We start from the raw sequence: 25,134 nt of genomic DNA on the forward strand, positions 1-25,134 counted from the left end.
TTTTCAAACTCTTTGAAGAGTTTCGAAGTAAGTGGATAGAAAGCTCCAGTATTCCTTATGTATTTTGCTTTGACTGTGTACCTTCACAATTCTAATTTAAACATGGAAGAAAAATAAATTAGGAGCCAGAGAGATTGCATAGTGGGTAGAGAACTTGCCTTGTAAGCAACAGACCCAGGTTTGTTCTCTGGCATCCTATATAGTCCTCAAGCATCACCAGGAGGAATTCCTGAGTGCAGATCCAGGAGTAAGCCCTGAGCATCACTGGGTGTGACCCACGCCCTCCCAAAGAAACATAAATTATTTCAAACATTTGCATTTAAACTCCTTGCAAAATGAGAATTTTGTGGTCAACTTGTCTTTATTTTCCATCTGTGTAATCAATAATTTATTTCCTTCTAACTTCTGTTGAGTTATATTGAAAGTATGCCACTGGATTATCAATAGTTTCACGAGCATAATCTTTCCATAATTGTTAGGTTAACATAGACATAAAATATTTATTTTACTCAATATTTGATATTAGTTGTTTGAAAATAGCTGTGGCCTTATTGGTCTCTCCAGCACTCATATTTTATAACATTTTACATTAAAATTCAAATGATAAAAAATCCTCAGAAAGTATGCTACAAATGGATCTCAGTGAAAATTTAAATAAGCTAACGTTTATTTTTAAAATGTAGTGTGAAGTAGACAACTTTCAAAGCTGAGTTTAAGAAAAAACTCAAGGAAGCTGAGCTTGACTTTTTAAAGCACAAAAGTGCAATATGCAATGTAGGTCAAAATGTTTAAATGGAAGAAAATTTTCTAACCAATTAGAGCCGAATCCCTAGCTGTAATTAACCTACAATTCCTATAATATTTCACAACAGAGTCAGCATATACCATTTCTTATCAACTTAGAAGCATTTAAAATTTTATAGCTTATTGGTAAAACAGGTATACTATATATTCATTTTAAAATTCTAACTGGCATTTTGAAGTAAAAAATAATATTATTTTATAAGTTAAGAGGAATCAGAGAATTTACCCAAATACTAGAAAAAATTAAAATGAGAAATATATAAACAGAAACAATCATCCAATTTAATCCACATTATTCATACAAAATATATATGTACAGACCTATCTATATCATGCAGTTATTTTATTTTCCTTTGTGCTTTTCTTTCTTAACATCTCATTTCTAGCTGGATTAAGTCTAGCTCAGAAATAACATAGGTTTAAATTTATTCATACTATAAACCTAATAGTTATGGAAATGAGATAGTATGTATATAGTAAGCTTTCTATTTGTAAACAAAGCATATAGCTTTGCCCAGGAAGTATTTTGACTACAAAATCTGGTTCTTTTATATTATTACCTAGCTTAAAATTAAAATAGTTCCCAAACCAAACTCTGAAGTAATAAATGATTTTGGATGAGTACTAAGTTTTAACTAACAAGATATAGGGTGTAGAGCATTCATTTTGTACTGGAATAATAATTGTACCTACTTTCTGAATAATATAGTAGGAGCAAAGGGGAGAGGAGTAGGTGGGCAAGACAATGGGCATAATTTGAAAAGTTTTCTAAAACACCCTAGCCAAAGGAGTTTATCAGTGAGTTGTTCCAGCATTCTGAATATTAAAATCCATCTATTATGCAGATGAGAGGTAGGAAGCAAGAGCTTTGAGATACAATTGAATTTTCATTGTTCATAACAATAGTTCTCATTTGGTAAATAGAGGCCAGGTTCTCCCTTATGAAACAGGGAACATTAGCATCCACAACACAAATAACACACAGTAACACAAAATGCCATTTATGAAATGCCTTCCAACAGCAACAGCATACACTGGACTTTCTGTGCTGACAGCATCATTCCAAGAGAGTTAAATGATGACTGAATTCAATAATAACCTTTCCTAGGTTTTGCTTTTCCCTTCACATTTGAGTGTTTTCAGCCAAGTTCTCGTTTTGAGTCATGGCAACAAAAGTAGTGGAAGAAAAGGTAAACATTACTATTATGTTTTCTTGCATTATAGTCATTCTCACAGCTATTAAAACATCTAGAGCAGTATTTTCCACAGACTAGTTGTTTTCAATTCCCCTTCCTTACCTTTAAAAAATAATGGAAACCCGTCTTGTGAACTGTTGCGATATATCAAAGATGTAGCTATTTAAACAACTGTATGCATTCTAAAAACAATCTTGAAAGTTTAAAATAACAGGCAAACACCTCCTATTTAAGTAACCAATGCCACCTATTTTAGTATGTAAGAGAAAGAATAGGGCACGGTGGGTGGTATCCTAAATGTTAATGCCTTTCACCTGGTTATAATCCTTCAGGAAATCTTGCAGAGCAGTTTAAAGGGTTCTGCTGCAATTTTAGAATTTTGATTTTGTCTGTCACCCTACCTCTTTTTTCTTTCTTCCAGCAGGTTGCAGATCTCCTGCCACCGTAGATTCAGGCTTGCCAATTTTTCTTTTAATATAGTGGCATCTGTTTTGGAGGACTGCTGAATAGTTTCTTCCCCAGCTGCATTCAATATTCCGATAACAGGTCGCCTCTGCCCAATGTCATTCTGGAGTTCCTGTAAGATACCCAAAAAGGGGAAACAAAGATGAAGTCCCGGTCCCTTTGAGGAGCGATTAAACAACGTACTAACATTTGCTGTTCTTCTGTGACAGGGAGCAATGAAAAAGCTCCGCGGGAAAGTTCCCTCTATGAAACTCACAGTCTCCTATCCAGGGGACACAAGCCAGTCAGAGGGCCACCTTTTTTATGTCAGCACAAAAAAAAGTGCCCTCACGGTTCAGCTCCGGCTTTTGTTTTTGTAAAGCATGCCAGCTAGAGGATGTTATAATGTCCTACAAATCAATTAGTTGGAAATCTTCACAAGAGCAAATTCGATTTCTTGTCCCCACAAGGATGTTCCATGCTTAATAGTCTATGAAGTGTTGTAAAATTTAAACATGAAAAAGAAAAAAGTATTTGGATTATTTAGGAACTGTCGATAGAAGGGGTGATAAAGAACAGAGTTCAGTGACAGTATTTTTAAAATTCTCTAAAGGTGTTTAAACACAAATTCATTACAGCCCAAGGAAATTCATTTCAAATTATTTCTGTCAATGTATTTTACATTAGACCCACAAAATAACCCGGGGAATTATTTGCGTTTGGAGACAGCCTATCAAGATAATCCTAAGGGAGAGGGATGATTAAAAGAAAATCCATAACCACCAGAGCATCTTTCTGAGTCATTAATAGTGTCAAATATTTTTGACTTTTTGTCCTGTATGAACTGTAAGGGCATCAGAATAATAATTTCATTAAAATTGTGTTGTAATCAGATAGGCAGAAAAATGTATTTGACCATGAAAGAAGTGGTATAATTCTCTTTATAATCTCAAATTTGTAAAGCATTAAAACAAATGATTAAAAATATGAAGTTTAAAGAAAAAAGTACTTAAGCTAATTACCATGTTTAAACCTAGCGACATAAAAAAGACCTTATGTTACTGATAGAATATGCAAAACACTTTCCTGATAAATATGATTTTAATTATCTCAAATTCTTATATTCCCTTGTTCCATGATCCAATACCAAGTATATGGCAGACTCCAGTACATGATTGCCAAATAAATGATTGAAAACGTATCTGCTGAGACTTGGCCAAATGTCCCTTATACTCTCATTCCACATGCACTTGTTATTTTTCTTCAAAATTTTGTGCAGTTATTTTTGAACGTGAGAATTTGATAGAGAAACTTGAGAATTAAAAGGCTCAATAAATTACTGAAAGTGAAAGAGCCATTTCCCCCATACACAATAGCTCCCAATGAATATAAAACTATGTCCACTGATTGAACAATCCATAAAATGTCCCGATCTCATAAATGTGATAAACATTTCAGTGTGATAAACATCTGTTGATTCCTTGCAATTATGTGACTTTGATCCACTTCTTACTTTTTACTCTTTAGCAATGAGATGAGTGGTGCATTTGACAGCCATGGCTTGGTAACTTTTACATCCATTCATGACAAAATTCATAAATCCTTTATGCTATAAATTCCTTGATGTCAGAGATAAATTTCTAGTCATAATTACATCTCTAATCCTTGGTATAGTTCTGGTGCATGCAAAGTTTCATAGAGGGTCTATTGAGATAATGCTTAAGTTTATGACTAAAAGACAGTAGGTAGGAAGGAATGTCAGGATATAATTAGTATTAAATACTTAGTAAATCTCATGGAGACTCAAAGAAATAAGTACAATATTCTGGAATTAAAGACTTTGTAAATTAGCCAAGCAGAGTGGGCATAATTCTAAATTATAATCTGTTATGGTGTATGCAAGTGGGAGAAAGAAAACCAAATATTTAGTAAATATTATATCAAGAAATGCAGCTGTTAGAAAAAATGAGGTCATGACGTTTGCATATAAGTGGATCAACATGGAAAGTATCATGCTAAGTGAAATGAGTCAGAAAGAGAGAGACAGACATAGAAAGATTGCACTCATCTGTGGAATATAGAATAATAGACTATAAGACTAACGCCCAAGAATAGTAGAAATAAGTACCAGGAGATTGTTTCCATGGCTTGGAGGCTGGTCTCTCATTCTGGGTAACTCAGGGAAGGGACCACCAAGTAAAATGTGGTTGGAGGTCATGTGGGGGAAGGGTGATGTGGGCCAAATACAGACTAGAGACTGAACACAATGGCCACTCAACACCTCTATTGCAAACCACAACACCTAATCAGAGAGAGAGAACAAAAGGGAATTCCCTGCCATAGTGGCAGGGTGGGGTGGGGGGAGTCGGGACTGGGGAGGGGGGGAGGGATGTTGGGTTTACGGGTGGTGGAGAATGGGCACTGGTGAAGGGATGGGTTATTGAACTTTGTATGGGGGAAGCATGAGCATAAAGATGTATGGATCTGTAACTGTACCCTCACGATGACTCTCTAATTAAAAATAAACTAATAAAAAAAAAGAAATGGGCTGTAGTGATAGCACAGTGGGTAGGGCCTTGCATGCGGCCAACCCCGGTTTGATTCCTCCATCCCTCTTGGAGAGCCCAGCAAGCTACTAAGAGTATCCCGGCCGCACAGCAGAGCCTGGCAAGCTCCCTGTGGCATATTCGATATGCCAAAAACAGTAACAAGTCTCACAATGGAGACGTTACTGCTCGAGCAGATGGATGAACAAGGAGATGACAGTGCTACTGTGCACATCAGAAAAATGGATGATGTCAGTGAAAGGATGAATGGGAGAGGTTTTAGAAGGAAACTAGAAGTTTGAATTGGTAGGTCCTACACACTGGAGGTCATGAGGGTGTTCAAAGGCAAGGCTAATGGCCTTCAGGAACTGATCAGGAGTACATATTTGGGACCATCAGGGGGAGAGGGTTTAGGGAGTTTGCATGACCCTGAGAGTGCATTGTGTCTGAAGAGACAGAATTTGTTTTTTAAATAAGGAGTTTGCAAGTTACCATAAGACAAGAAAATGACTCCTGTTTTAAATGCATACTTGTCAGACCTGGAGCTCTGCTTTTAGAGAATTTTGAGGCCAAGTGTATGCTACTATGAATGAATACAGTGACAATAGCCAAGGATACACATCTCAGGTTCAAACCAGGGGTTCTGGCAACGGACCAGAGAAGGTTATAGATGGTATGGGCTGCTATGGGAGAATGAATATGGCTGCAGAACTAGCACATACACACAGCCATGGGGGACAAATGAAATGGCTATTTTTTACTAAAACACAGAAGTTAAGGAAGCAGAATATTATGAAGATTACGATTTCCCTTGTATCACCAGTGGTATATCATATCTATAGCTAGTATGAGACTTTTAAAATATGCATCAATAACCTATTGGGTATAAGTCTCAAACCAATGTGGCCAATAGCCTTCTGGGTATCTTGTTACATGGTTGATTCTGATACTGTAGATCTGGGATTTTCTAACAAGGGGTTGTTGATATGCTAGTCTGGGAAAAATACATTGTGCAGAAAGATTACAGAGTAAATACTTCTGAATCTTTGTTAAGTATTTAACAAAGCTGGTTTATAATGTAGCTGGTTTATAATGCTATAAACTAAAGCTCTTCCAGAATTTCTCTGTCAGCCCCATAGCTCTGTATTTTTGATCTTAGCCCCTACTACTTCCTGTCTGATGGTCACCGCAAATTTTGCAACCCAATTGCAGAAGCAACAAGCATTTTTATTGTTTCTATATTCTGTAAGATATAGAACGGAATTGTGAAGAATAAAGCAATACTTAAAATCATTATGTCTGAATATCAAATAAATAGAAACTCAAGACATGATATTCATATTTTTAATTTTATAAATGAAAAGCTCAAATAGTCTATTAAATTTGCTTAACAGTTTTAATCAGAAAATGCATTTACAGTGTATGATCTACTCAAGGAGAGTTTAATGATAAAGCTTAAGACAACAAAAAATGATTAGCACAGAAAGTAAAACTCTGTACACGGTATTTTACAATTAGCCTCTCAGTCAAAAGATATGACAACTGATTTACCAAATTAAATGTAAAACTTCAATCAACTTTATCCACTTAATGAAAATCATTATATTAATTCTACAGCTTTGAAATACTTTAACATGCAATTATTCATAACCAATGAATTTCCAAAACTTTCATATCACGTTAGTCTATTGTTTTCTTAGGCATTCTCATTTACTATTTTTTTCCTGGAAATAAACACCTAATTCTAGTGCTCAGACGGAAAATAATGATTAAATCTACTAGATTATTCAGAGTTTGAACACTGTGCTTGAATCCCAATACCAAATTGTTATTCATTCTTGTGACTGACCAAAGAGAAATCATTAAGGAGAATTTTCTCAATACAAATGGCACCAGTTTATTCTAAGCTAATTGACCCAGCATCATTGGGGGGTCAGGAGACAAAGGCGTACAACCTAAAGGTAGCATGAACGCAAGTGTAGGCCAGAATACATGCTAGAGTCATGTGGAGAGAGTAAGTGATGGCACTACACACGATTTGGAATTTCTTGGATTATTCTCAACATCTTTTATGGTTTTGAGAGCCATTTCTAAATTATAGATCATGACACAGATTTAGGGCATTTGAGTCTTGTCAAATTGAGAATAAGGGAATAGGTACGCGAAGCAAGGAAGGAACTGCTGTATTTTTATACTACGTGCATTTTATAGCATGAAGACTAAGAGTTCATTACGATCTACTTGTATATATGTTTTTATTTTTAACTGTTTATAGAAACATCTGTAGTGATGATCAGGGTCCAGTCCTGGCAATATGGTCCTGAAAGATGGTGGCTAGGCCTGATAATGTGGTCTTGCTTCAGACTCAAGACCCTGGGGGCTCCCAAGGATTACACTTTGCATTCCTGGTTGGGCCAGGAACCCTTGGTGTGGCCATTGAATGCCATAGTCAGACATGCAAGACATCTCTTTCTTCCCTATGAGCTCTCTCTAGAACCCCAGTAGACTTTACATCAAAATACTTTAATCATTATACTAGCAGAATTCCCCTCAGCTCTATTAAAAATCTGAAAATAAAATGTGACACATTAAGAGAAAAAATAAGCTAAGATGTAGTTATGGAAAATTGTACAACAACAAATTGGAAGCAATATGTAGGAGATAATGATTTGGCAATACTATCACAAATTAGATAGGAATGGGTAAACAGCAGAGATATAAAGTGATCTGAAGAAAAGATAAAGACTGAGGGCAACGGGAGAGAAAAACAAGCATTCACTTAACCAGCTTTGTCAAGAAAGCAATTCTGTGAATTACCTGCTGAAACTGTAACTGCTAATTACAGTTTCAAGTTTCTTTGCTGGTCAATTGAAAATATGATATAAACACGATAGAGACTAGTAAAGTTGCTAAATATAATTCTTTAATGCAATTTCATAAAAATATGAGCTATTGCCACATATTATCATTAAAATAATTGGGCTTTTACTTTCATTTCCAAAATTTTATATTATTAAAGCACTGTGAGTTATAAAATTATTTAAAGTTGGGTTTTTGATATAAAGTATTCTATTATCAATCTCTCAATGAGTGTCAACTTCCCACCACCAGTATTCCCAGTTTCTTCTACAAAACCCCCACCCTATCCCCAGCCTGCCATCTTCACAACCACCTTTTAAATTTGGTTATTAAATTTTGGGTCTTGTAATTTCAGTGTTTTGACTCTGTTTCGGACAATTAGCTCTAACATTCCTTAACACCACCAATATATCTGGGTCCCCTCGGCCCCTGTCCACAATGTTTCTCATCTATCTCTTTTCCCCTTCCCCATACGTATTTCTTTGTCTTCCCTATACTCTGGTACCAAGTGTGATCTAGGCATCCCATCCTTAAAGAATTGACTTTAAATGTGCCATTGCATTTCCTCATGCATTTCCTTTAAATACCACACATAAGTGATCATCATACAGTGTTTGTTCTTTTTCTAGCTTATTTTATCATGATAGCTTCTAGTTCAATTCATGTTGCAGCAAATTGCATGATTTCATCATTCTTTACATCTGTGTAGTATTTCATTGAAGATATACCACATCTTCATGAAATACTGATCTGTTGTTGGACATATCTGTTGATTACAAATCTCAGCTATTGTACTAAGGGTCTTATGATGAATAGTTGTGTGTGTATCTGCTGTTGAATGGTTTTCTTTCATGGGATTGATACCCAAAAGTGGAGTTGCTGGATTGTAAGGTAGTTCAATTTTAAGTTTTTTTGAGAACCCTCCATATCGTTTTCCACAGTGGTTGTACCAGACTACATTCCAACCAGCAGTGAATGAGTTCCTTTTTCACCACATCCCTGCCAACACAGACTGTTCTCATTACTTTTGATATGTGCAATTTTCACTGGTGTGAGACAGTATCGAATTGTTGTGATTTCGATCTCCATAAGTGATGGTGAGCATTTTTTCATGTGCCTGTTGGCCATCTGTTAGTATTCCTCAGACAAATCCCTGTTCATTTCCTCTCCCCATTTTTGATGTTGTTTTGTTGCTGTTGATCATTGTGAATACTTTATATATCCTGGATATCAACCCTTTACCCAATGTGTTGACCACAATTTGTTTCTCCCATATAGCTAGCTGTCTTTTAGTTTTAGTCTGTGTTTCTTTTGTCATGCAGAAAGTTTTTTCATTTGATTTAAATAATCCTTACTCTTTCTCTTGGTCAGACACTAACATTTAAGTGAGAATCTGAAAAAAAGAACAGTTTTTGTAGGTTCTTTTCTCAAAGATAAGTTAAGCTATCTTATTTCTAATTCTAATTCTTGGAGTAATATTTTCAGAGGTTTTAATATGCTGCAGAAAGTATCTTTCAACTTTGTCAGGAGGGTGCATATCCAGTAGTGCTCAGAGATCATACTTGATGGTGCTCGGGGAAGCCTATGTGGTGTTGGTGATTGGATAGGGTTTGGCTGCGTATAGAAGTGCCTTAATACCTATAATGTCTCTCCAAACCATCTTTCCACTTTAGTAAGATGAGTTGTAAGAAACTGACACCAATGAACAAGTAAAGGCTCGGCAACACGATTCCTTCAACACAGCCCATCTGTGTACTAGGTGGTTTTCTCCTGGTGGAAGACATCAGACCCTTGGAGAACATTTTAGTGGCAATACTGAAACATGGATGACATTTTGGAAATTCTGGAGTTCGAGTGTGATAAAGGCACAATATAGAAAAAAGATGATGAATAAAAACAGATACAAAGCAGTGAAAATAGCACAAGAGAAATAGCAACTTTTAAGGAAAAAAATGCTAGGGCAAAGAATTAAGGCCAAAGCTAACTCAGAGATAAAGAATGAAATCTACCTATTAACTATAAGATGAAGTGCACTGTTATAATAGGAAAGGTTTAGGTGCCCTACAGTTTTTTTTTCTCTTTCTGCCCTGCTGCCTTTATGTTCTCTCCTTTTAAGCTTACTTCCAATGTCCATTAAAACATAATGGTATTCTTCTTCTATGGTTGTCCAGCTAAGTTTTGTAGTCAAACTCATAATTCATCTGAACCTCTCAACTTAAATGTTCTTTCATCTGCTGGGCTTTTAAGGAATCTCTCCTCTGTACAGGTATTTACGAAATATTTCTATTTAGTGCCATTTATTTTAGGTATTCATATATACATTGCATTTTACAGCTGAGAATTTACTATTAAAGTGATTTTTTTTCTTTTTCTGACCTTTATGTATTTCTCCAAACTTGAATTACACTTAATATTCACTTTAAGAACCTATGGATATTTTACTAATGGACAACCAACTCAAAGAGGGGCAGCCACGACAAATGAACAATCTCAAGTAAAACATATCTTTTAAACCAATTCTTTCTGCAGGTCTCACTTTGTTGAATTTTAGTAAACATTCATTTAGCACCCCAATAATAGTGTTCAAAGACTGAAACCATATGCCTGTTTTTGTTAGTTTGTTACAGGGATTGGAGGTAGGAGGGGTTCTTGCTAGATCTAACATTCTCTTTTTCTTAGGCACTTTAATAGTAGATGTGCTCACTGGTACAATTTCCCATCTGCTCCCAGTAATGGTTGCTATAAAAGAATAATGAGAATTCCTCCTAAAACTAGAATTAGACTTTTCCTTTTCCTAGGCAAACAGCCTACCATAAATGAAAGGAAATTTACGTACAGTAACAATTTATTTTAATGGGATATTTGCCTAATATCAAATTACAATAAAATTTTCTCTGGATGTGTTTATTTCGTACATATCAGAGATACAGACATTCAGTATTATCAGAACTATTAATGTGAATACCAAACGAATTCATCATAAAGTACTCTACAGTACATACTACATGCTCTATAAGGTTAGCTGAGGCTGTTTACATTCCCAAGAAATAAATCCCCGGGCAAAAGCAAAACAAAAAACAAATGAAAAATATATTTGTCAATTTCAAATGAAGACTAAGAATACACACACACACACACACACACACACACACACATACACACACACAGAGTCTCTGCCTTTGGGGATCGAAAGCCAAAACCTACAAGTTAAATCTGTCCTCAGACATTTTTTTTTTTTTTGCCTCAGAAGTTTATTTAATAACCTGAATGCCTGTAGGTGGAGCATGCATGGATTCAACCACTCTCTAAAGGCATTTGAATTCATGGTGGCCGTTGGTTTGAAAAAAAAAACTGTTGTCACAAAGTACACAATTTTGCAAGTTTAATAGGTTTTACTTTGTTACAAATCAATGTTAGGCCTCTCTAGGTTCACAGATTTATTCAATCCTCCTCAGTTTCTAAATCATTCATTAGATCTTCAAGAGAAATACCTGGGAATATTTAAGCATTGCTTTTCTCTCTCAGTGATTTAGATTTTTCAGAAAAAGAAATTGATCTTTTTATGATTAACTGGAGATTTTTTTCTGTAACCATGCTTGGTCTTATTAAGTCATCCTGGTAATGCAACACATGACTTCAGATGTAAAATCACTTCTAATTATTAGGACAGTTCTAAAAATTTACAAAGTACTTCATTATAAAATGTAGTGAGGAAAACAAAAGCATGTTGGCTCCTAATACCTGCAAAAAGGCACGGATGATTTTTAAATCTTTTAAGTCCTAGAGTTGTTATCAATTTGAAGCAACATAAATATCTATTCAGAAGCAATTTCATTGATAAGAAAAGACTGATGATTTGTGAATGGAAGAAGTGACACATTTTTTAACAATCAAGATGATGTGTAAATGGAACTAAGAACTGGAAATACTTGATTGATATGTGTAATCTCGTTTTCAGAACCAGTAGGTCCATTTGGTTACTTGCTATGCTAATCTAATGTTTTCTGTCTAAGAAACAACCAAAGCTAGAATAATACAACTTTTGGACTTCCTTGTTTATTTCTACAATTGCTACATAGGGAAGTGAGGCAATATTTGATCACACTGGCTCGTGTTTTCAGTTGTCAGACATTAATTTCAGAATGCACTTAACTTGGAAAGAAGTAATATGATTCCCACAACATTTAAAAATAAAATATTGTTCTTAAAAATGCCTTACCTACCCATCCTAACTTCTACCCACTGAGTGCTAAAATTAACTGGGTAAAGATGATTTTAAAATATTTTCATATGATTAAATGATCTTGAATTAAACCTGTCCCGGAACAAAACCCCTTCTATACTCATAGCATTTCAGTAAGTAGTAGCTGTAATATCATCTCTAAATGACTGTTTAATGTAAATAAATCACTTACTGACAGGAAGTATTTTTTAAAATGTGATTCACTCCAAATATTTAGTCAACCATTCTAGATCTGATATATTTTATCATAATAAATGAGTTTTTGTTTTCCTGTCAAAATTCAATTTACTAGAGAACATTTTTAAGCATATAACAACATTGTACTATAATGGAGTTACTGAGACAATGCCATATACAGAAATGGTGCATGACTTTGTGATCATATGCATTTGGGTAGAGGACCAGGAAAAGAAACAGGGGCTGAGGCAGCTTAAATTATAAGTGCCTTAAAGCATTTTTGCATTCAACTCCTTTTATTGCGAAGCATGCACACAGCTGGGCATTTCTTTCCTTAATGTGTACTGAAGAAATATTCATTGATAAATTGGCTAGAAGACTAAGCAAGACATCACAGTACTCTTAAATGTTCCATTTGAGAAAGAGTGGTAACTTCTTGAAATTATATGGACAAGTATGGAAAAACAAAATTAGAAAATGATTGTATCTTACCTAATACAATTATCTCATTTACAGTCACAAACATATCACCAAGGTATAGTTTAGTTTCAGGCTCTTTCAAGTGGAAAGACCCAGAGATAAGATAAAAGGGATTATAAAACTTTATCAATGGGTCTAACATCAACTGATTGATTTTAAGCATTGCATTTAAGTTATAAAAAGCCCTAGAATTTAACTAATAATCCATCACTAAGCACAGGCACACACTGTGTATCACTAGACTGTATTCATCCATCGTACCCAGTTACACAGGCATTAAACTCAAGCTACTCATTTTTGAAGCTTTAATTTCTAAGATTAGGACTCCTATTTTCTACCTAATTATTTTTTATGATAATTCTCCTTTGCTTTATGAAATTAGATGAGGAGGGGAAGATAAATAATCGTTCACTTTGACTAAGCATGCCTTTTTCAAATCAGAAAAATTAGTAAAAGTGCTATTACCTCAATTATTAACATATTCGTACAGTGTCAATAATTTGTACCCAATGGAATCACATGTAAATAGAAGGTAATAAAAAGCCAGAGGAATAAAGAAAAACTGCTAATAGATCTTCTAGAATATGCATTACAGATTTCTAAATACTTAAGAAGAGTTTCATAAAAGGGTTTAAACCAACTATAGTGGTTTGGAGTTCTTTATACATCTTTTTATGAAGAAAAATACACAATTATCAAAGACTAGCATCATCTAATTTTTTAAATCTAGCAGTGTTCATATAATGCACTGTGTCATTATAGCATTTTTATTTAATTTAAACCTCAAATAAAACATATGAAAGTCAACATTAAAATCATTCTGATAGACAAAGTTACAATATCCATGCCATAAACTTTAACACTATTGTAACCATATTACCTAAGCTATATTTTTTTAGTCATTCAGATAAAGTTTTTTCTTGTTGAATTCACTCTTTCTTCACACTTGCCATACTGTATACTACTAATTTATGCTCTGCTCTACCTTTCATTCAGTTAATTCCACCACTTTTTTCACCTTGAGTAGTTCACCAAATTGCACCATTACTAGGAAATCATCGTCCAGCATATTTTCCTTTAGTAAATTTCACACCAAAGCATTCTACATGTACTATGTTGGTTATTTGTCTGCTAGCAGTTGTGGTAATGGATTTTCTGTTCATTTATTTTGACTTTTCTATAACTACGAACAAAATTCAAACAATTTAGGGGCATTAGAATCTAAAAGCATTACTGAAAGAATATTTTTCCTAGGTTCTTCAAAATGACTCACCCTGTGTCCATGCTTATGCAAAAATGAACCATTCAAGGTGAAAATTCAGCCAGTCCTCATACCTCTCTGTACTATCATTCTTCTTTCATAATTGCCCTGTCTATGCTTACTAATACTTCCTTATGAATCCTCTGTATTTTGAGTTCCATAACAGTAGGTATCACCAAGGTTTTTCCTCATTCTTAGAAACTAGCAAAGTTCCTGCTACATGGTAACCCCTCAAGAGACAGTTGATGGATCTGTCTAGGACGATGCTACTCAAATACTCAGTTGGAAGAAATTTCGAATGAAAAATCACGTTATTTAAAATGCTAGAACACATGAATTGTGCTTCAGATGCTCCCCATAGTCCACAAAAATTTCTGTATAAAATTTAATTCCCTGATTACGATGGAATGTATAGCCATTCCTACATATGCAAGAACATTTACTTCATTGTCTTTGCAATTTTTTCACCATGCTAGTGACTAATAGTCTGTTAATTAAATAACAATTAATGAGTCTCTCCTTGAAGGAGGGGTTTGGGCCACACCTGTCAGTTCTTAGGAAGAACTGACAGGCTCTGTGCTTAGTGATTGATCTGTTCGGGCAGTGCTCTTGGGTTCGTGCATAATAGGTCAGCCAAATTAAAGAGAAGTGCCTAAGTTCCTGTATTATCTCTGGGTACAAGTCACCTTCACCGATATGATGTGAAACCGCCCAAGTTTTGTATATTGAAGGCACAAATAAAATAGACCATATCATATACATTTTTATATGTTAAAAAATCTAATAGGCTTCTAACCAATGGACAATGGAAAGAGTATAGCCAAAATGGGTTAACCTATTCAGCATTTTTAGTGATAGTTGCAGTCACAGAAAAGTGCTTTTAGGAATTCAATACTGCTGGCCAAGTAACACCAGTACTTTTTAATTTTCAGAGAAAAGGCAAAGAAAAGAGACTAGGAAATTGTCTCCGATAATTTCTTATTTATATACTATAACAATGACCTCAATATTTTGAGGTCCTTTTTTAGTTTAGTTTTACCAAATAAGAGATGTCTGAGTATGATGTATTATAAAAATATAAATTAAGAACTACAATAAGATCGGACCAAAAAATGGCAAAGAGGCATTGGATCAGGTTGGCATTTCCCTTGCACATGCTGACTTAGGTTTGCTCCCTGCATTCCATATGATATCCCCAAGCCCAGTTAAGTATACACTCACTTTAGAAAATTGTTTCACAGTATCTTATAAGGATAAACACTAAACCTAGTCATTCAAGTCCTAGGTATTTATCCCCCCAAAAAGGAAAATAAAATAGGATCAGAAAAATACTTGAGTACCAACTTTTCTGGAATACTTTTAATATTCTCAAACTGAAAGCAACCTGAATATCAATAGCAGAATAGACAAGATAAAAAATCTTGCTATATTCATAAAATGGAATTTTAGCAAGAGATAAAATGAAATGAAATACTGATACATTCCAAATGTTTGAATACCAAATGCAGCAAGAGGTCAATATATCATACATGGCACAAATAAATTTATATGTATTAAAAACAGACCAAGCTAATCTACAAAACAGATACATATAATGAGTAGGATTTATTAGAAGGTGGCAAGAAGTTTTTTGATGTGATTTAATAGTTTTGATTTTTATTGTGGACACTGTTTTGAGTAGATCACTTGACAAACGTAATTAAATATTTGATACAAATGGGCTTCCCATTAACTTATGATTTTGGGACACACCTAGTGGTGTTCAGGGCTGAATCCTGTCTCTGCACAGGGATTACTCCTGGTGTGGCTCATGGGATCATAAGGGGTTCTGATGATCAAATCCATACTAGCAACTTGTAAGGCAAGTGTCTTACCTGTTGTACTATCTCTCTACTCTGATTCTTCTACACTTATATCTGCTACACACATGGAAAATAAATTCCACAATTTAACTTTTATATAATAAGCCCTTGTTCTCACTGTCCATTTACTTTGTCTTAAATTTGACTTCATACATGTCAATATTTACTTCAATACTTCAATATTTACTCCAATGCCCTATCTTTCCTCTATTAAATGCTAAAATAGCCTTATGAGTGACGGAGCTATCCAACCATTTAAAATCATCCTCTCTTCCACTTTGCAAAGTACATGTTCCTAATACAAGAAAAGGTGGACTGATTGCCAAATTTCAGTCAATTTTAGAAAGAATTTAAAAGGGTTCAGAAGACTAATCGGGTTAAACTTGGAAAGACTTATTGAACCATCAGCGATATTATGTAATTTGCCCTTTGCTCTCCATACACAGTGATTGATTTGGACACTATTAGTGAACTGGTGTCTTTTGTGAAAGAGAACATGCTATGGGTCGTATATTTATCAGAATAAGGGAAAGAAAGTAACAAAGAAGGCTTGAGAGACCGGATGGGGCTTTCAAACTCAAAAATACAACCTGATAGCTCAGTTAGTATTAGTTAAGTGCATGGTGATTAGCAAGATGCATGTCACTACCTAATTGATCCTAAAATGAGCTCAGATACTAAAATTCTATGAATGCCGTGGAAATAAGGGTCACATAACTGAGGGCAAGTATTACAAGAGCAATATAAAGCTGTTTAAATGGTGCAGAAAAATCAAGGGGAAAAGAAATTTGTGATAATGTTAAAAACAGCTTGCAAAGCCTTTTCACTCCTATTTGAAGAAAGAATCAGGGACACCTAGGCTCACTGTTTGGGGTGGGAGGGGGCAGGTGAGGGACAGACATGACACAGAAAGCCAAACGGTTCAAATCCCCTGCTTGTCTGCTCTGTCGAGGAGAATGCTCATCAGACTCAAAAAGGCTCAACTGTCCAAGGGAAGTGAAACCCAAAATAGGTAAGAGAATTTTTTAAAAAGCAAGAGAATTTGAAAAGAGCACCTTGCTACTTTAAATGAGCCAAAATGTTGGCCTCAGCTGAATTTTATCCAGGAAAAATGGGAAAACTTGTACAATGCGGCTCTGCTGTGATGTTAATGGCCTTTGAGGAACTGTGTTAACACTAGAAAGAGGCAAATGTCATCCCAGTTTTTAAGGAATGGGCAGAAGTCAGTGTACCCAGTTTTTATCTATTCCTGCTCAAGTACAGCTCTGGATGATTGAACAAGAGCATTCAAATAAGCACTAACAAAGCCAAGGTGAGGGAGCTAATTTGGGTTCGTATGACAACTTGTTCTTGGAATGGACAAGTTTGTGGTGTTGGTGTTTGTTGTTTAGTCTCTTTCACAACGTGAACACTAAATTTCACCTTTGGAAGCAACTTAAAATCACTGCTTTTGTTGACTAAGTATTCACAGCATGAAAGACCACCTCAAGAATGGCCAATTGCCTGTTACTCAACAAATGTGGCCAATAGGGAACAAAGACAAGGGTCTGTGTACCAATGGGGAAAATAACACGAAGAAAATACGAGATTTACACAAGAGTGGAAGAGGAACAAGAAAGATGTGAAGGCAAACAAACTCCACTCCCTAGGAGGGAGCAGGTGCTTGGGACCATGGTGGAGATAATTGAAATTTGGTGGGTGTGGTAAGCAACACTATATGACAAAAATTAACACTAAAGTTAATGTAATACCTTAATAAAAGAGATTTCTGAAAACAGGCTTGTTAAAACTAGACTAGATGGATACCAAGAAACATGTTGTACCAGGAGAATGTACAGGGTTAAGGCACTTGCCTTGCACGCAGGCAATTTATGTTGGACCCCTCTGCACCCCAGATGGTCCACAGAACCCCACAAGGAGCTAGCACTGAGCACTGCTTGGTAGGATCCAAAGATCTTTGATCCCCACCAAATGATGCTAAATGACCTCTAGGAAATGAGATTACTGATGATTTTTACTTTTACTTTTCTTTTATCATTTTATGGATAAGTGAAAGATACATTTTGGTTTTGGAGGGAGAGTCCATGCCTGGTTGTACTCAGAAATCACCCCTAGTGGTGCTTGGGGTATGACGCTGTATCAGGGATTTCAACTGGGGTAAGGATGGATTTTTATTTTTATTTTTTTTTAATTTTTATTAGTAAATCACTGTGGGGTAGAGTTACAAACTTGTGAACTTTCATCTTTGTATTTGGTTTACATCCCTCCACCAGTGCCCATTCTCCTTCACCAATGTTCACAGTATCCCTTCTTCCACCACCCCCACCCCAACCCCCACCACCCGAGCCTCCCTCTGTGGCAGGGCATTCCCTTTTGTTCTCTCTCCTGTTGGGTGTTGTAGTTTGCAATAGAGGTATTGAGTGGCCATCATGTTCGGTCTATAGTCCACTTTTGGTATGCGGCTTTCAACCCAAGTGGGTCCTCCCAACATTCTCTAATAGGTGTTCCCTTCTCTGTCTCTGCTGCCTTTCCCCCCAGCATGTGAGGCCAGTTTCCAAGCTGTGCGGCAGAACTCCTGGTTCTAATCTCTACTATTCTTGGGTGTTAGAGCCTCATTCTGTTACTTTATATTCCACATATGAGTGCGATCTTTCTATGTCTGTCTTTTTTCTTTCTGACTCATTTCACTCAACATGACACTCTCCATGTTGATCCACTTATAGGCAAATTTCATGACTTCATCTTTTCTAGCAGCTGCACAGTATTCCACTGTATAGATGTACCAAAATTTCTTTAACAAGTAATCAGTTTTTGGGCACTACGTTTTTTTCCAGATTTTGGCTATTGTAAATAGTGCTGCAATGAACATAGAAATGCAGATGTCATTTCTACTATACCTTTATGCCTCTCCAGGGTATATTTCCAGGAGTGGTATTGCTGGGTCAAATGGGAGCTCAATTTCTAGTTTTGTGAGAATCGTCCATATTGTTTTCCAAAAGGGCTGAACCAGTTGGCATTCCCACCAGCAGTGAAGGAGAGTCCCTTTATCCCCATATCATTGCCAACTTTGGATGTTTTGTTTTTTTGGATGTGGGACAGTCTCTGTGGTGTGAGATGATACCTCATTGTTGTTTTGATCTGCATCTCCCTAATGATTAGTGATGTAGAGCATTTTCTCATGTGCCTCTCAGCCATGGAGAGAATGGACAGAAAATTCTTCAAAGAGTAAATACAAATTGCCAAAAGGCACTTGAAAAAATGCTCTGCATTGCAAGTCATCAAGGACATGCAAATTGAAACAACAATTAGATATCATCTCACACCATAGAGACTGGCACACATCAAACAAGAATAAGAATAACCAGTGGTGGCACAGATGCAAGGAGAAAGGGACTCTCATTCATTATTGGTGGGAATGCCAACTGATACAGCCTTTTTGGAAAACAATATGAGCATTTCTCAAAAACCTAAAAAATTAGCTTCCATATGACCCCACAATACCACTTCTGGGATTAGACCTCCGGGATACAAAAACACTGCAGAAATGACAACTGCACTTGTGTGTTCATTGCAGCACTATTCACAATAGCCAGAATCTGGAAACAACCTTAGTGCTTGAGAACAGATGACTGATTAAAGAAACTTTGGTACATTCACACAATGGAATACTATATAGCTGCTATAAAAATGAAGTCATGAAATTTGCTTATAAATAGATAGACATGGAAAATATCATGCTGAGTGAAATAAGTCAGAAGGAGAAAGACAGACATAGAATGACTGCACTCATTTGTGGGATATAAAAAAAAGTGGTAGCAGAATACTAACACCCAAGGACAGTAGAAACAAGGGCCAGAATAAATGGTGCATGGTGGAAGCATGCCTCAAGGGCTAGGGGGAAGGGTATTTGGGATAGAGAGGGTACCATTATGACAATGATAGTGGGAAGGAATCCCTCTGGATGGGAGATGTGTGCTGAAATTGGATAAAGGACCAAGCATGATGGGCTCTTGGTATCTGTATTGCCACCATAATGCCCCAAAGTAGAGAGAGACACAGACACAAAGAAGAAATATACCTGCCATAGAGGCAGTCTGAGGGGGGTGGCATGGAGAGGGATATGGGGGAATATCCATGGTGGGAAAAGTACACTGGTGGAAGGATGGGTGTTGTAACATTGTAGGACTGAATCCAGATAATGAAAGCTTTGTAACTGTTATCTCACAGCGATTCAATAAAAAATCAAATAAATAAATTAATTAATTAATGGTCTGAGGTTGAGTTAAAAAATAATAAAAAAATAAGCAATGGAAAAGATAAAGATGGATTTTGAGATAAAAAGTGCTATTTTAACTTGAAAAATAATTTTTATCAATAAATTTGATAAAATGTTACACACAATATATTTTATATGGAATAGATATACATATATAATTTTGATTTACATACTGAGTTACAAAGTTGTTTACAATAGGGTTTCAGGCACAGATGTTCCCACCTGTAATCCTATCACCCGGTTTTATTTGGAATTTGTTACTGAAGATTAAGGCCGCTGCCAAGTGTACTCTTCTGAATGTCACATTTTCATTATCTTAATGCATTATTTTAAAATAATGCTTACCTCATTTTATCTAGGAAGTTTATGGCACCTGTAAACATAGTTCACCATTTTATCTGATCAATTAAATACCATTTTTGAAATTTCTGTAAAAGTTATTTATGTAATTATATATATAGCCTCACACAGTGAGAAAATATACCCCAAATCTTGATTTTTACCTTCACAAGTAATATTATTAAGTTATCAATAAAAAGAAGTTGGGAAATAATAGTATAAGTTTTTATTCCTCTTGGATAATCTTACCGAGACATCCGTTTTGGGGTTTGTTTTTGTTTTGGGACCACATATGTCAGTGCTTACTTCCCAACTTCTTTAATGACTTTTTAATGTATGTTTTGAATCATTACCTACCATAATAATATATGGACAATAATGCTTAGTTCCTAGAAGCTAGTTTATTTGATATACTATAAGCATGCAACATTTTATAAAAACTGAGATGAATAAACAATTTAGAGTCACTAAGAAAAGTTTTACAAAAAAATTGAAAAAATAAGAAAACAGCTCTATTTATTATTTTCCTATTTTATTTGAGGAATGAGTTTGGGGCCACACCCTGTATGACAAAGGTGTTATTCTTGAGTCTGTGCTCAGAGAAACATAAGTGCCAGGGATCAAACCAGTGTTCACTGCATGCAAGCCAAGAGCCTTAACGCTTACACTAACCCTTCAGCCCCTGTTTCTAAATTGTTTTTACTAACACCTAGATTATAGTATGAACCACCAGTTGCTCACACTTGAATCTGGTTTAATTAACAAAAATTGCAGCACTGGCATCATCTATTAAATAAACATCACTTGACATCATTGTAAATTTTGGGGTATACAAGATTGAACTTGGACCATTTTACTTGAAATGACATGAAGATTTAATTCATATCAAATCCCGACCAAATCCCAGTGGTACTATTTAAATAGAAGACTAAATCCTGTAACTTGTATGGAAACACAAAAGAGCCTCAAATAGGTAAAGTCACCTCAGGGGAAAAAGTGAACATAACATCACACTCCCCCCAAAACTATGCTTAATATAAATACCTCATTAAAAAGCTACAGTAGTCAAACAGTATTTATTATAGGGAGAAAACTACACAGATCAATGCAGAAGAATGAAAGCTCAGAAATAAATGCCACGGATTCAAAACTAATTACAAATAAGTCAGATGTGTAAGATAAAGATCTCTTCGATAAGAAATATCTGGAAAACTGGACAGCCATATGCAAGGTAATAAAAGTTGAGCACTAATAGCATACAAATCATTATTTTAAATTACAGTAAACACTTGAAGACTTAAAACCATGAAACACAGATTAAAAACATGAGCAGAACAGCAGAAATGACATCTGCACCTGTTTGTTCATTGCAGCTCTGTTCACAATAGCCAGAATCTGGAAACAACCCGAATGCCCGACAACAAACAACTGATTATAGAAACATTGGTACATTTACACAATGGAATACTATGCAGCTGTTAGGAAAGATGAAGTCATGAAATTTGTTTATAAGTGGATGGTCATGGAGAGTATAATGCTAAGTGAAATGAGTCAGAATGAGAGGGACAGACAGAATGACTGCACTTATTTGTGGAATATAAAATAACATAAGACTGACCCAAGGACAGTAGATAGAAGGACCAGGAATATTGTTCAATTATTGAAAATATGTTTCATGAGCTAGGGGGAGAAGGCAGCTGGAATAGAGACGGGACCACTAAGTCAATGATGGTTGGAGGGATTGCTTGGGATGGTATATGTTTGCTGAAAGTAGACCAAATGTGACAGCCTCTCAGTATCTGTATTACAAACCATAATGGCCCAAAGTAGAGAGAGAATGGGGGAAATCATCTGCCATAGAGATAGGAGAAGGGTTGGGATGTGGGGGTGATACTAGAGTGGTGGACGATGTGCACTGGTGGAGGGATAGGTGTTCAATCATTATATGACTGAAATTCAAACATGAAAGCTTTCTGATTATCTCATGGTGATTCAATTCAGATAAAAAACAGGACAGTCCCGATAAAAGTAAAGCACAAGATTACATAAGACTAAAAAACCTAAATTTGCTTTGACATAAAAAATTAAAAGTTAGTAAAGTCTGTAATTTGAAAATGCTTTTTTAAAACTCCAAGTGAGCATCATCCTTTAAAGATCTTTGTTGCCGTTAGTTTTTATTTGGGAACCACACCTTGCAATGCCCAAGAGCTACTACTGATGAATTGCTCAGCGGTAGTTTCCAGACACTGCAGAGGATCAAACCCTGGCCTTTGCTATCTCCCTAGCCAATTATCCCTGGCCTTAAAATAAAATTAGTCTTTCTCCTCTGGTTGACTATTATATGAATATTTTATTTTATAGTGTGAAATTTTCTTATTCACTACTTAAAATTTTTCTGAGGGCATACATCAATGAAATCTAAAATTCACTTTGTTCTTTGAAATATATACTGCAACAAGTTTTAACCAGCAAATAAAAGAAACAGATGCTGACTTTGTATTCCTCAATTCAAATAGTCCAGTGTATAAAGGAGGGGAGAGGAGAGAATCAACCCAAAACATTTATAATGTATCCCAGACTCAACAACAACTTCAGTATCTTTATTCATCTCCCTGGGCATGATCCTTTGTAAAATCAAGTTTGATTGTTTCTAACAGGACAAAAGACTGATAATAATAATTTCAATTTATTACCCTAGCTACAGTTTACTTTTATGTACTTTACAAAGTGCTGTCTGATTATTTCACTTAAGACCTACAATAATGTTTGAAGTATGCAAAAATTATGACATAATTGCAGTGGATTGCTATATGGAAATTAATTTAGGGTTTCTTATGTACCTCTAATTCTGTTAAGTGATTACATGAAATATGAATAGTTTTATGCATGCCAGTCATATTTAAATCAAGTGGTTGAAAAAAGCTGAGGAACTTAGAACAGAATTGACTCAAAGTTAATATGACTGCAAGTATCAGATCCAGAACCATCCTGCGGAATGGTTTGGATGAAATGAATTTCAGTGATATTCCCACTATTCCTGACACTATTTCTCTGACCCATAATATAAATTAGTAGGTATGCAGACAGAGGAAAAGCAGAATGCAGGTAAAAGTGGACAAACTGCATAGATATCCAACTGATGAAAATCAACCAATAGTCATTATTGTAGCTGTTTTCATTGGAAGAAGAAACTGTGGAGAACAGTTTAAAAGCTTACAAAAGTCAGATCAAAATGGATTAAAGACCTTAACATCAGACCACAAACCAAAACGTACTTTGAAGACAAGGTCGGCAAAACCGTCCATGATATTGAAGATAAAGGTATCTTCAAAGATAACATGCAACTGGCCAACCAAGTGGAAGCAGAGATAAACAAATGGGACTACATTAAACTAAAAAGCTTCGGCACCGCAAAAGATACAGTGCCCAGAATACAAAGACAATCTACAGAATGGTAAAGGATATTTACGCAATACCCATCAGATAAAGGGTTGATATAAATGATATATAAGGCACTGGTTGAATTCTACAAGAAGAAAACATCCAACCCCATCAGAAAATGGGGTGAAGAAATGAACAGAAACTTTCCCAAGGAAAAGATACGAATAGCCAAAAGGCACATGAAAAAGTGCTCTACATCACTAATCATCAGAGAGATGCAGATCCAAACAACCATGAGATACCACCTCACACCACAGAGACTAGCACACGTCCAAAAGAACAAAAGAAACCACTGTTGGAGAGGATGTGGGGAGAAAGGGACCCTTCTACACTGCTGGTGGGAATGCCAACTTGTTCAGCCTTTTTGAAAAACAATATGGACACTTCTCAAAAAGTTAGAAATTGAGCTCCCATTTGATCCAGCAATACCACTGCTGGGAATATATCCCAGAGAAGCAAAAAAGTATAGTCGAAATGACATCTGCACTTGTATGTTCATCGCAGCACTGTTTACAATAGCCAGAATCTGGAAAAAAACCCTAGTGCCCTAGAACAGACGACTGGTTGAAGAAACTTTGGTACATCTATACAATGGAATACTATGCAACTGTTAGAAAAAATGTGGTCATGAACTTTGCATATAATTGGATCAGCATGGAAAGTATCATGCTAAGTGAAATGAGTCAGAAAGAGAGAGACAGACGTAGAAAGATTGCACTCATCTGTGGAATATAGAATAACAGAGTAGGAGAATAACACCCAAGAATAGTAGAAATAAGTACCAGGAGGTTGAATCCATGGCTTGGAAGCTGGCCTCACATTATGGGGAGAGGGCAACTCAGATAGAGAAGGGAAAACCAAGTAAAATGTGGTTGGAGGCCATGCAGGGGAAGGATGATGCGTGCTGAATGTAGACTAGAGACTGAACATGATGGCCACTCAACATCTTTTTTTTTAATTTTTTTAAATTTATTTTTATTAGTGAATCACTGTGAGGGTAGTTACAGATTTATACATTTTTGTGCTCATGTTTCCCCCATACAAAGTTCGAGAACCCATCCCTTCACCAGTGCCCATTCTTCACCACCAGTAAACCCACCATCCCTCCCACCCTCCCCAGTCCCATCTCCCCCCACCCCACACTGCCACTATGGCAGGGTATTCCCTTTTGTTCTCTCTCTCTGATTAGGTGTTGTGGTTTGCAAT

At 35.8% G+C, this 25,134-nt stretch overlaps 1 protein-coding gene across 1 annotated transcript in view; it reads right to left on the reverse strand.

Moving 5' to 3' along the window:
• Positions 1-25,134, reverse strand: part of DMD (dystrophin) — a 2,715,231-nt gene that overhangs the window by 926,736 nt on the left and 1,763,361 nt on the right. The window contains exon 46 of the mRNA XM_055122927.1: positions 2,402-2,577. Within this exon, the coding sequence (XP_054978902.1) occupies positions 2,402-2,577 (176 nt within the window). The remainder of the gene's footprint in view (positions 1-2,401; positions 2,578-25,134) is intronic.

This window comes from Sorex araneus, chromosome X (assembly GCF_027595985.1).
Source record: "Sorex araneus isolate mSorAra2 chromosome X, mSorAra2.pri, whole genome shotgun sequence".
Lineage (NCBI taxonomy): Eukaryota > Metazoa > Chordata > Mammalia > Eulipotyphla > Soricidae > Sorex > Sorex araneus.